This window comes from Peromyscus leucopus, chromosome 20, assembly GCF_004664715.2.
Source record: "Peromyscus leucopus breed LL Stock chromosome 20, UCI_PerLeu_2.1, whole genome shotgun sequence".
Taxonomy (NCBI): domain Eukaryota; kingdom Metazoa; phylum Chordata; class Mammalia; order Rodentia; family Cricetidae; genus Peromyscus; species Peromyscus leucopus.
Window position 1 is genome coordinate 33,124,213 of NC_051080.1, and position 12,905 is coordinate 33,137,117.

At 53.1% G+C, this 12,905-nt stretch overlaps 1 protein-coding gene across 3 annotated transcripts; it reads left to right on the forward strand.

The window, feature by feature from the left end:
* The first annotated feature begins 4 nt into the window (after positions 1–4).
* Wdr97 (WD repeat domain 97) lies at positions 5–8,724 on the forward strand. Of its 3 annotated transcripts, none has more exons than XM_028870937.2 (24): positions 5–222; positions 599–735; positions 855–1,468; positions 1,600–1,721; positions 1,854–2,553; positions 2,630–2,772; positions 2,856–3,092; positions 3,167–3,257; positions 3,414–3,546; positions 3,637–3,758; positions 3,986–4,046; positions 4,206–4,355; positions 4,439–4,690; positions 4,777–4,899; positions 4,977–5,060; positions 5,870–5,998; positions 6,082–6,300; positions 6,376–6,561; positions 6,676–6,873; positions 6,959–7,080; positions 7,155–7,311; positions 7,606–8,183; positions 8,266–8,324; positions 8,420–8,724. In XM_028870937.2, exons 1-24 carry the CDS (start codon positions 93–95, stop codon positions 8,614–8,616), a joined length of 4,944 nt encoding a protein of 1,647 aa, XP_028726770.2. In that variant the 5' UTR covers positions 5–92; the 3' UTR covers positions 8,617–8,724. The 3 variants fall into 3 exon arrangements, with proteins under 3 accessions (XP_028726770.2, XP_037053489.1, XP_037053490.1); XM_037197594.1 differs by having other exon boundaries at positions 4,831–4,899; XM_037197595.1 differs by lacking the exons at positions 5–222; positions 599–735 and having other exon boundaries at positions 1,401–1,489.
* The last annotated feature ends 4,181 nt before the right edge of the window (positions 8,725–12,905 follow it).

Sequence of the window (12,905 nt, forward strand, 5' to 3'; positions counted from 1 at the left end):
GCGTCTGGTATCTTAGCAACAGCTACTGCCTTTCCGTTACTTAGTCTCAAGAGCTGTTACAGCTCGCACTTGTGGGACTGTCCAGGGTAGACATGGAGGGCCCGATGTTAAAAGCAAGCAACCTCTTTGCATCAGAGGGTGACAGCTTGGTTACGGACACAGACTTGTATGATCAGGACATCTATGACGTCCCAGATCCTGGGGTGCTCTCGGAAAGGAATGGTGAGGGAAGCTGGGTGGTGGCGGTGGTGGCGTACACCTTTAATCCCAGCGGGAGGCAGAGGCAGGCGGATCTCTGTGAATTCGAGGCCAGCCTGGTCTACAGAGCAAGATCCAGGACAGGCACCAAAGCTACACAGAGAAACCCTGTCTCGAAAAACCAAAAAGAAAAAAAGAATGGTGGGGGCACCTATCATTGTCCAGGCACCCCACTAGGAAGCAGATGTTTCTCAGACTTTGTTCAGTCCTGGAGGTGGAACTTCCCTGGGCAGTCCTTGACCCATCGTGTCCCTCAGAGGAGGGCTCCTTGTTTGCTTATCACCTCCAGGGTTGGGGCACAAGGCTCTATAGTGACACCACACCCTCCACTGACTTACAGACTTGGGTGTGGCGGAGGCACCAGAGGACCTACAGCTCTTTACAAGTTCCCAGCGGTGGCGGAGAATGACGCTGCATTCCCGTGCCCGACAGCTGTGGCTGCACCTACGTGCATACCTCCACGACATTGTGGAAAAGGTGTGGTTCGTCGTGAGGTCTCTGGTTGGGCTCATCCCTAGAGACACCGGGCACCCAGGCAGAGACGCTCATGCCTCCATGACTCATACACACACCTATGTATGTACTCTGGCCGGCAGGAGAAAAGAGCAGAGCTGCGGGTCACTCGAATGACACACGGGCTAGAGCCACTGCGTCGTCTGGAGGTGGCGGCTGGACTGCGCTCAGTAGCGCAGGACCCAGTGGGTGGACGCTTCCTGATACTCGATGGTGCAGGTTACCTGCATCAGCATACCAAAGATGGCTGGGCCCAGGCGAAGCTGGAGGCTCCGGTGGTGCTGAACGGGCTGGTGACTGTGCCGGGCCCTCTGGGAGAAGTGGGCCGCTTTGTAGGCTGGGGCCCAGCCGGACTGACCATATTAGGGCAAGACTTCCGCCCGCTCTGGGTGAGCAAGGCACTGAACCAGGAGCCGTTTTGTTGCTTGCCAGTGCCCAGCCGGGGACTGTTGCTTGTGGCCCAGGCGGGAGGCAGCGTGGAGCTCTGGAAGTTCCGTTCGGGTGGTCGCCGCCTGGTGTCCTGTGGCTCACCTTTGCAACCACCACCAGGCTTGTCCGGCTCTCTCAAGCGGCTGGCTCTAGGGCCGGAAGCTGACCGCGGCACCCGGCATTGCTTTGCTGCCTATGGCTCGGCGGTGCTCACTTTTGATCTGGACTCCTGGACTCTAATTAATGTGTGCCAGGATCTGCATAAAACGTGAGGGGAGTCCAGGGACAGGTAGATGGGAGGCAGGTCCCCTAAGGAGAGCCCATTACTTCAGGGGCTGTAGGACCCACAGATGGGACTGGGTTGAGTCCACTGGTCCCCTCCCATTCTCTCACTTCTAGCATCATCTCGGACTTGGAGTACTGTGAGGAGGTAGAAGCCATGGTGACAGCTTCCCGGGACAGTACTGTGAAGGTGTGGGAGGCTGACTGGCAGATCCGGATGGTATTCGTGGGCCACACAGGTGTGCCGCCGTCTGGCCGCTCTCGCAGCCCTTCCCTCTCATCCTGGGCTTGCCCTTCTCCTGTGTTGCTTGCATCCCAGGAACTCCTCCTTAGGCTATGATGCGCCATAATGACCAGCACCTTTCCTGCAGGCCCGGTGACAGCTATGACAGTGCTCCGGAACAGCTCACTGGTAGTGTCCGCCTCCCAGGACGGGACACTTCGCACATGGGACCTGAGGGCCGCGGCTCAGGTGGGAGAGGTATCACTGGGTTGCTGGAGCCGAGACATACTCTCTGAGAGAGTGAGCCATCTGCTGGCTCCTGCAGGTCCTGGCTGGCCGGTGCTCTCTCTGTGCTCAAAGAGCGTGGAGCTGTGGCGCGTGTGTGACATCTATCTGCCCTTAGCGCAGCTCTCAGCGCCGGTGCTCCATATACAGGTGGCGCCAGCGCTCCCGGCACCCGTGGAGCCGGCTCTGCCCTCTCGCCTTGTCTGCGCCTGTGCAGATGGGTCAGTCTACCTGGTGTCAGCGACCACGGGACGAACTGTGAGCTCACTGCTGCTGGATCCGGACGACTGTGCAGTTGGGGTGGTTTATTGTTTGTCTCGAGAAGCGCTGTGGGTGTTGACGCGCTCAGGGCACCTCGTGCGCGCCAATGCAGCACGCTGCCCTATGGTCGTAACACACCGCCGGCGTCCGCTTCCACCGCCGGCGGCCCAGCCTTGCTGCTTACACCTCTACAGCCATCTCTCAGACCCCCGCAGCGCGTATGCTTGCTGGCAGATTGTGCACCAGAATCAGGGCGACATGCTCCGCAGTGCCATTGCCTGGGCCTGGAAAAATAAGAACAGGTGGGCACAGCAGCTTTCTGAGGCTGGGTTAAGGCAAAGGTGTGGCTGACCCAGCGGCCTCCATCACTTCTCACAGGTTCTTACCAATGATGGGGTACTCAGATGGCACACTGTCTGTACTGGATTGGCGCACATCACAGACCATCTTCTCCACAGAAGCACACATCCCAGGTCCAGTGACTGCTATTGGGTCCACCTGGAATAGCATAGTGACTTCAGGTCAGTGCCTTCTCTCCCTCGAAGACAGCCTGGGAGCCCCTGCCCCTTCCCAAAGTCCCAACCCTGGCTCCTGCTACCCAAAGGCGGCGATCTGACAGTAAAGATGTGGCGTGTATTCCCATATGCGGACGAGTGCCTGAGTCTGCTACATACCTTTTCCTGTTGCCACCCGGCGGTAATGCTCTGTACTCTGGGCAAGCGATTCATGGTAGGCTTTGAGGACCCGGAGAGCGCCACCTATGGCCTGGTGCAGTTTGGCCTAGGTGACAAAATGCGCTTTGACCACCGGCCACAGGACGACCCTATGGACCACATCACTGGTGAGGAGAATGGAGTGGAGGTGAAGCCTGTGTCCTTATTCTCGACTGCTTCCTAACCTTAGTTCTGCCTCTAGGCCTATGCTGCTGCCCCACCCTCAAGCTATACGCCTGCTCCAGCCTGGACTGCACCATCCGAATCTGGACCTGGGAGAACCGCCTGCTGAGGTGTGCTGGGGCCCTATCATGTGGGGGCAGCTGGCCGCTAAAGGTCAGCCATCAGGGCTCTTCTAACCCGCTAAAGACCAGGGGCTGGACTGACCCTGTCACTGCCTCAGGTTCCCACTCTGTGAAACAGGGGCTAGACTCTGGGCCCTCTTGCAGGCTCCTGCAGCTGGATGGTCCCCCTCAGAGCCTGGCCTTCTCCAACAACAGTGGAGACCTGGTACTCGCACTAGGTTCCCGCCTCTGCCTGGTGTCCCACGAGCTCTACCTGCCTACATCCTATCTGGTTAAGGTATACAGTGAGGTCAAGGTAGTCGAGGTGGGACTGGCTGCTGCCCATAATAAACGGTACTGGGCACACAGCTCTACCCTGCTTCTTCAGAAATTCTGTCAGAAGACCCCTGATGTGGTGAATGACCCTCCGCTACCACTCACCGGCTGGAAGTCGCTGACAACCTCCCAGCTGCAAAGGCTTGCCAGTCTACAAGGAGCAGCCAACCTCAGGTCTGCTGCCAGGGCTGCTCAGCCGCTGTGGAGGGTCCCACCCAGCCCTGGGAGCAGGGTTCACATAGCTGTCTGCCCGTAGTGTGCGTTCTCTATCCTCCCAAGTCCCTCTGGTATTGCCGCATCTCGACCCCAGCATCTTTTCTCCCGGCTGGTCCTTACTCCAACTTCTAACCTATCCCACTAGTGATGCCCAGAGTCTCATCTATGCCTGTTTCTATCCACAGTGTGCCCTTGCCCTTCACCCAACAGCAAACAGCAACACTTCAGCAGCCAGTGTCGAAGGAGGTAAGTGTCCGTCCTGACCCTTGGCCAGCCCAGTGCCCATCCCTGCCCAGTCTCAAGCCACAACCTCTCAGCCTCTGGATTCTGAATTCTCACGGTTGCTTGGGAAGCACATGGCAAGTCTTTATGGAAGCGGGGAATGATCACTGATCTCCACCTCAGGACTTGAAGGATATCATAGCTCGGGATCAAGACCTTCAAGAACTGAGGCAAGGAATGGTAGCCCCAGCAGCTCGGCCCCAACTCTCCTGGAAGCTGCGTGAGGAGGCCTTTGACAATTACTTACATCTGATCTACGGTTGTGACCTGCTGGTAGGTGTGGGACCAGTCCCAGGCCCGACCATGACATTCCCCCTATCTGACACAAGCTTCCTGTTTTTTTTTTCCTGTCCTAGGACATAAAATCTGCAAGGGAATCCTTGCAGTGGGGCGCTGCGGGCTCCACCACAGAGTCCCAGGACACGGGGACCCAGATCAGAGCCGCCATCAGTGGTGGGCAGGTTACCTTTAGCGATGAGGTTCAGCCAGTGGGCCCACCTGCAGCCTTCCAAACCCCAGGAGCCCCAGGCAGGCGCTTTGTCCGCCCTCCCCGAGTCTCCTTGCCTATTCCACCTATTCACCGGGCGGCGCATAGCCAGGCATCCCAGGTGAGGCCTTCTTCCCTTCCCATATCCATCCATGCTTGACACCGTGACCCCTGCCCCAACCCCATGTAACTCCTTGCATACCCTAGCTTCTAGCACGTTCCTCCCTGAGCTATGAGCTGGGCCTTAGTTTGGATCTGCAGGTGCAGTGCGATCAGTTTGGAGGAGAGAGCATGAACCTGAGCACATCACCTTACTACCTGCAGCGGAGGGTGAGGGCCCCTGTTCAAGGGCAGTTTCAGGGGCTGGGGTGGCTGCGCTCTGTTTTCACTCCCTGTCCCTCCCCCAGGTTCCCCTGCTGCTGCACAGAAGGCCCCAAGAACCTCTCTCAAATGTAGGGGGCTTCTTTCCTGCCACCATAGTGCCCTACAAGGTGAGACCTCACCCCTCCTCCCTCCCAGAGGTGGCCTCTTTTAGGGGGGTCACTCTGTGCATATCCTATCTCCTTTTGCTGTAAGCCATTGTGTCCCAATCTGACCCAAGGGCCATGCCTACCTGAAGCCTATAGGGTCAAGACTTAAGACCCCTGTGTACCTCTCCAGCCTGGCCAGTTCTGGTGTGGCTATGACCATGGTCTCCTTGCTACTTTCTAGTGAGCCAGAGGTCTACCCACCAGCGCTTGTTCCTCACATCGTTCTCCCCCCGCAGGAGCGCTACATTCCCTGTCGACTTTTTGTGGAAGATCAGGGTTCTTGTGCTTCAAGGGAGCCAAGTCCAGTGGGGCCAGTCCCTCATGATCCACCACTTTCTCATACTTGGTCGTACTGGGCACCCAGGCAGGCCCTAGTCCCTTGCTGAGCACATACCAGGCTCCCATTCAGCTGTATTATTAGTCTTTCCAGCTTGGGGAGGCCTATCTACTCAATACATGGACCTCTCTCCAAGCTCCTTTCCTCCTTCCCTGCCCCCTCTACCATGGTTTTTGTAGACACCCCTGTTTTAGGTTAAGTTCCCCGGAGAGCATGTATGTGGTTAGTGCTCACCAGGGACCAACCACCTCTAGATTCCTCTCTTCATTTACAACTCATATCCCCCCAGATGATCCTTCTATCGGGTTTTCCAAGCTAAACTGCCCATTTGTGTGTTGAGAACAGTCTGGCCTTTGGTGGCCCGTGGTTCTGGGGGTGCTCCCCAGTTATGTCCCAGTGATTCTCAACCCAATCTATTGTCCTCCACATCTAGCAACGCACCCATTCCATCCATTTTCCTGGCTGTGTGCCCAACTCTGTGATACTGCAGCAGATGTGGTTGCATGCAGAGGTCAGCCGCCTTGGCTCCCTCGCAGAACTCGCTACCCCAAGCCGATTCAAGGCAAGTAGTGGAGCTTGGGGTGATCAGGGCGGGCCCTGCTATCTCCACAGCCTGCCACACGGTCTCTCTTGTTCCTCTTGCAGCCATCCAGAAGGCGGGGTGACCAGTGGCTAAAGCGCAGAAAGCATTCTACTGGCAGGTGGCGAAAGAAACTGATGTACTGGCTTTACAGGTCACGTAAGAAAGGGGGAGAAGAGAGTGATGACGAGGAGGAGGAGGAGGATGACGAGCTGGAGCTTGAATGGGCCTCCTCTTCCCCAACTTCTGAGGAGCAGCCAGAACCCTGGGAACCAGACACTCAAGTAGGCACTCTAGGCTCTCCTGAAGGGTGAGATTGGTGCCCCAGGTGGGTTTAAAGCTTCTCCCATTTCCCTTAGATCCCCAAGAGCGTGACCAAAAAACCTCACCGTGATGTCTCCAAGTCCAAGACTCACTTGGCTTCCCGGCCTCAACACCGTGGGCGCTCACTCTGGGAAGAGCGCTATGGGCATTTGCCCAGGTTCCTGCATTATTTTGTTGTCCAGAACTGGTTCAAAAAGCTGTTCCCTATCTTTACCCTGGAGGTTAGGAGACTCGGGGACGCCCGGCCTGGGGGTGGGGGAGAAGAGAAGGCGGGGGCTAGTCTGCATGCAGAGTGGAGTTGGGGATGAGCAGGGCTTCAGCAAGTCTTCCCACAGGCCTATCCAGAGATGGGCACCATAGAGGGCTTGGCCTCGACGTTTGTGGACTTCCTGCCGCAGGCTTCCTGGGCAGAACGAGTGAGTATTCTAAATGCCCTAATGAGGCTGTTTCCTGATATAAGCAATGAACTTCGCAGCCGGCTGCAGGCCAAGCTCTTGTACTTGCTCAACCAAGACCAGCCCCCTAGCCTCCAGGTGAGTCCCTCCACAGGACCGTGTATCCTCACCTACTTCCATCATCAACCACAGTTCCCTGGTTCCAACCCACTCCTGAGCCTAGGACAAGACGCAGAAGCAGTTCGTGATGATGGCGCTGCAGTTGCTCCTAGCCTGCAGCCTGGAGGCCCTTGATGTGGTGTTGGAGATCATGTCCTTCTACCTCTATGCTCCAGCCGATTGTCAGTGAGTTGAGCCCATGCTGGGCTTTCCCTACCAGCTTGGGAAGACTCGGGTTAAGCCTCATCTACCTGTCCCAGGCAAGACTTCAAGAATCTACTGGAGAGGCTGGGCCTCCAGGACACACAGGGTATCCTGTACAAGGAGATGACAGCCTGGGCTGAGAACTCCAACTTTGACTCCAAGGCCACGATACGTACATACTGTCATCAGAAGCTTGAGGAAATTATTCTCCAGGTCTGGTGGGCCAAGGGCTGGGTGGCCCACCTACTGGGAACCTGTTGCCTTCTTCAGAGGTCTCCCAGAAGACCATTAGTGGGTGCCCATAGGAATGCCCCTGGGTTTTCCCCAACCGGAACATTTCTTGAGAGCTCCCTCACAGCAGAAGGCTTCACTGGGATGGAGGGGGCGGGGGGGGGGCGGGGGAGAGCCTGGATGAGGAACCCTCTCCCTGGAGCTAGGACTCTAGCAGAAGGAAGTTTCAGAGATACAGGTGCAAGGGTACTAACTCCATGGGTCACTCTCCTCTAGATGAATAGCTTGGAGCAGTCTATAGCCAGTGTTTCTATAGAACCTCCCAGGGAGGGCTCCTCCCAAGCCTCCCTTATCTCTGCGGCACCCTTGCCTGCCTTGAGCACCTCTTGGATACCTTCACGAGCATCGGAATTGTCCTTGCGCATTCAAGAGCTGATGGTGCCTTCACCTGTGCCTTCGCCTGTGGGGCCGGTGGGGTCCACCCAAGAACTCCAGCTTGCAAGCATAAAGGCGTATTCACGCATCCGGCCAACTAAAAGAGTACTCGCTGATGCGCTGCTGGCCCTCTCTTCTGTGTCTGAGGACTACCTGAGTGTCCCTGTGCCTGCTGCACTAAGTAGAGGGCCACTGCCATTGGAGGCAACACCGCCACTAGAGGAAAAGGCGCATCTGGAAGACACAGAATGGGCACGCTTTCAGATAGTGGACCTGTTCCACATTGATGCGCTTAATTTCTTCTGTGAGAAGCACCGGGCACAGCAGCAGAGCTTGATGGAGGAGGAGGAGCACTTACGGGTCTCACCTCTAGGCCCGCTAGGGCCCAATATTGTGGTGCGGCCGCCCCGGGATCGCTGGTGCGCATTGGATGTGGGCATGTTGGGTTGACCTTACGTGGCTTGCAGGGGAAGGTCTGACTGAATCCTCTCCCTTCTTCAGGCTCTATCCCATTCTTCGGCTGCAGGAGACCAAACACAGCTTTGGGAGGTTTCTCAGGGGTGAGTGGACACAGGGGTAAGAACTGGACCCTAATGCTCCCTCTCCCCACTCACCCTCAGCATACAGCTGCACTTACCTGGTTCCCTACATCCAGGTCACAGGCTGTACCGCCAGGGCCCAGCTCCTGATGGCCCTCTCCGGGTGCTGAAGCTGCCACTGCCACGGGTGGAGTTACAGCCTTTTCCCCCAGGTTGGCCTGCACCCCCACGGGCGTTGCCCCCACTGCTCATGCAGCCCACTCTGCAACGCTACTTCCTGTTCGAAGACACAAACCCTGACACCTATAGTTGACCCAGGGGACAGACAGTCAAGGCTCCAGGGCCAACGCCCAGTCCTACCACCTTGGCAAATCACAGTACCATGTTTGGTCTAAATTAAAATATATATACATATATATATATTTACTTATTGTGTGTATATATACACGTCACTTGTGTGCAAATAAGCATTTGTGCATGCTTATGGAGGCAAAAGATTGATGTCAAGTGTTCATTGTTCTGCATCCTATTTTGTGTTTATTTAATTTTGGTTTTTTGAGACAGGGTTTCTCTGTGTAACAGTCCTAGCTATTCTGGAACTCACTTTGTAGACCAGGCTGGCATCGAAACTCACCAAGATGCACCCATCTCTGTTTCCAAGTGCTGGGATTAAAGACTTTACTTTTTATTTTATTTATTTATTTATTTATTTATTTATTTATTTATTTATTTATTTATAAGAATCTCTGTACATAGCCCTGGCTGTCCTGGAACTCACTATATAGACTAGGCTAGCCTCCAACTCACAGAGCTCCACCCACATCTGCCTCCTAAGTGCTGGGATTAAAGGCATGGGCCACCATGCCTGGTCCTCTTTAATTGTATGAGTGTTTTGCTTGCATGTATGTACCAAGTGGGTCTCAGTAGTAAGGTGTCTGCAGCGAGTACACTCATGACTGCGTCCGGTGACATTTAAGGAAAAGGAGCCAGGAGGGCTTGTGCCCAGTTTGGTGCCCTCTTCCCTTTGTTTCCCTTGGCTTACAACTCTAAGCTGCAATCCATCATTGTGAGGAAGTCAAGGGAGCAGGGACCCGGAGCAGCTAGTCACATGACATCCACAGTTAGGAAAAGACAGCAATGACTCATGCATGCTCGTGCAAGTTTGCTTTCTCCACTCTTAGAAAACCTAGGATCCCCTTCCTAGGGAATGGTGTCACCCACTGTAGGCAAAGTCTTTCCATTAATTCAGATATCCGCCCCCACACACAGACATGTCCATAAGTCAACTTAATCTAGACAGTCCCTCACTGAGACTCCTTTTCCAGGGTGACTCTGTCTTATGTGAAGTGAACAACCAAAGTCAACCATTGTAAGAAGGTTTTGGGCTGCTTTGTTTTCTGAGATAGTCTCATTCTATAGACCAGGCTAGCCTTAAATTTATGATCTTCCTGCTGCAGCTCCTGAGTTGTGAGATTAGACACGAAGCACTATGCCTAGCTGATTTATTTATCCATCTGTTTTTATTGACATCTATTAGGTATACAAAATTATACATAGGTTCTGGGTATCCAAACTCCAGTCCTCGAATGCCTTTAAACCTAGCATTCGGGAAGTAGAGTCAGGCGGATCTCTGAAAGTTCGAGGCCAGACTGGGCTACAGAGCAAATTTCAGGACAGCCAGAGCTACACAGAGAAACCCTATCTTAAAAAACAACCTCCCCCGCAAAAAAACCCAAAATCAAATTCCAGTCTTCATGCTTGCAAGGCAAGCACTTTAGCCACCGGGCCCCCGTTTAATGTAAACTTCCAGAAAACACTCTTTCTTTGGAGGATGAGGCTATCGGATTCCCTCGTTGACATCATTAGACCCCTCTCTGGTGCCTTAATATCCTTGAGCGAAGGACCGCATGTCAGGCAGCTGGCTAGAATAACCTTATGCCAGCACTGGCTATTTTGAACATTTCACAGATGTTCAAGGCTAAAATACAACTTCAGCTCCAAGAGGTGTGGCTTCGGCAACGACTCAAACAGCTTTGAGTAGGCCTTTCCTAGCAACCACTTACAGCAGGTCAGCTGAGCACTTCCCCCGATAGTCTAGCAAAGGAGACTGTGACTGTTAGAAAACACATTAGTGCCCTGATTGGTATAACCATTGTCCTTCATTTGTGTAATGACCTGTTCTGATTGGTGCAAATAGTCCACTTCTGACTATATATAGGCTGTTTGGCTCACTTTGTAAACAAGCTGGGAGACACTTTTTTTTTTTTGAGAGGCCCTTGTGTACAGCAGATTGGTCTCAAAGTCACTTAGGAGAGGGTGACCTTGGAAATCTGGAGTCCTATCTCAGCTTTCTAAATGCTGGGATTATATCTGGTAGGAGACACTTCTTGTATTGTCCCAATGTGATATTCCCGCATTGGGGCAAAGAAAGTCTTTGCCAGAGACCTTTTCTTTTTCCTTTTTTGAGACAGCCCAGAACTTACTATGTGTTATGGAATAATCTTTTTGTACACTGTGAAGATGCGTCTTTGCCAAGGCACCTTCTGATTCATTTAATGAAAGAGTTGACTGGCTGGTAGCTAGGCAGGAGGTATTGGCAGGACAGCAAGACACAGAGGCTGCTGGGAAGCAGAAGGGTGGAGTCGCAGGAGTTTTGAGCAGACACAGAGAAGCAAGATGAATGTGTGTTATGCCCAGATTGTGACCCCCCAAAGAGACCACCGAAGACCTCGGATGTCCAGAATGCAACAGCAAGGTTTATTCTGCAGATACAAGTCTAGACAGGGACTCATTCCTACACCCAATACAGTGAGGCAGGGAGGAGTACCTCTTTCTTGGGGAAGTTAGTTTTTATAGGCAAAACCCATAAAATTTCTTAGAGGGGAGGGGGTTAGTATGGGTCCATCCTTGATTGGTCCAGTTTTTCCTGGGCCTGGACTTTATCTTATTCTAGCTTGTCTGTTTGCCTTGTCAGGAGTTTTACAACTTCTCTCCGGGGTCAGGTCATGTTATCTCTGGAGAGGGGCATCTCCGTGGTTAATTGGTTACCATCAGACATCCTGACTCTGTTCTTTTGTTCCTGGGGCTGGCGCCATCATTTCTGGGGACTTGAAACTGGCCTGGGTCTATCTATATTGAGGTATCTTTGTCTAAGGCCCCCTTTTTGAGACAATAGAGTGAGGGTCTTGTTGTGCCTAGATCACGTCCCCAAAGCCGCCGCTGGAGACTTTAGGTACAGAATGCAAAAGTAAGGTGTTTTCTAAGTTTAGGAGCCTCCAGGGAGGCTCTTCTAAATCTCTCACTCACAGCAGGGAGGTTGGAAGGAGCACTCCCCTTTCTTTGTGAGGCTAGTTCTTAAAGGCACAGACCATATAATTTATTTTAACCTGCCTCCCTTTTTAGTCTTTTGGTCAAATATCCTGACTGTGTTTTCCAAAGTCCCTGTAGCAGATACAGCCACCTGGGGAAAAGGGGTCTAAGTTCTTATCTACACTTAGGAATCCTGGTTTAAGCTTCTCTTTGTCTGTAGGGGATAGAGTGGGGGGTTTTACTGAGGTATCACATGTGCTGTATTGAAAGAAGGTACCACCATGTGGCAGAGGGCAGATAAGAAATATGGGTTAATTTAAAGTGTAAGAGTTAGCTAGTAACAAGCCTGAGTTATTGGCCAAATATTTGTAATGAATAAGTCTCTGAGTGGTGATATTTGGGAGTGGCTGCTGAGACACAGAGAAACTCCGCCTACAATTATGCAGACCAGACTGGATTTGAACTCACAGAGATCCACTTGTGCTGGGATTAAAGGTGTGTACCACCACGTCTGTCCTTTCTCACTGACTTTTCTAGATGTGGATGGGTTGGTATGGCAAAGGAAGAGAGGTAGCAGGGAAGAGAGTGGAGACCCAGCAGCAGAGCTGCGGAAGAGGCAGAGATGGGGAAGCAGCAGTTGTAACGGGCCTTTCTTTGGACCGCCAGCACCCAAATCATGACACAGAGACTTTTCACTAATTAGGAAAGCGTGGCTTGTTCCCAGCCAGCTCTTAAAGTGTAAATTAACCCGTTTATGTTAATCTACGTTCTGCCACGTAGCTCGTTACCTTTCCTCAGTACGGTATGTCCAACTTCCTCCGTGTCTGGCTGGCAAATCTCCCAGGACCTCAGATTCTTTTCCAGAATTCCTATCTCTGCCTGGAAGTCCAGCCTATGCTCTCCTGCCTAGCTAGGGGCTGTTCAGCTCTTTATTAAACCAATCAGAAGGTGCCTTAGGCAGGTGACATAAAACAAGAGACACATCTTTACACAGTGCACAGAGACTGTCCACAGGCAGTAGAGCAGTAAAAAAGAGTGTCAACGGTGGCTTTGAGAGGCAAGGGTCTTAGCCTCAGGAACTGTATCACTAGCCACTGTCAAAGGCCAGGAAATCTGGACGCTTACGCCCCCACAAGAGCTAACAACATTTGTTACTGTAGCGCTAAGGGGTCCCAGTCTGGAACTTAAGGCTGTAGAGGATCTGTAACTGTTGCAAGCTCCTAGCTATCCCCTTTGCCGTCAGAAGCTGAAGATTAGGAAAGCAGCCAAGGACCAGCCCTGGAAAAACTCACT

Coding starts and splice junctions, on each gene's coding strand:
- Wdr97 (XM_028870937.2), top strand. CDS start 93: ATGGAGGGCCCGATGTTAAAAGCAAGCAACCTCTTTGCATCAGAGGGT. Junction 4,691..4,776: donor CGCATAGCCAGGCATCCCAG/GTGAGGCCTTCT, acceptor TGCATACCCTAG/CTTCTAGCACGTTCCTCCCT. Junction 7,081..7,154: donor TATGCTCCAGCCGATTGTCA/GTGAGTTGAGCC, acceptor TACCTGTCCCAG/GCAAGACTTCAAGAATCTAC.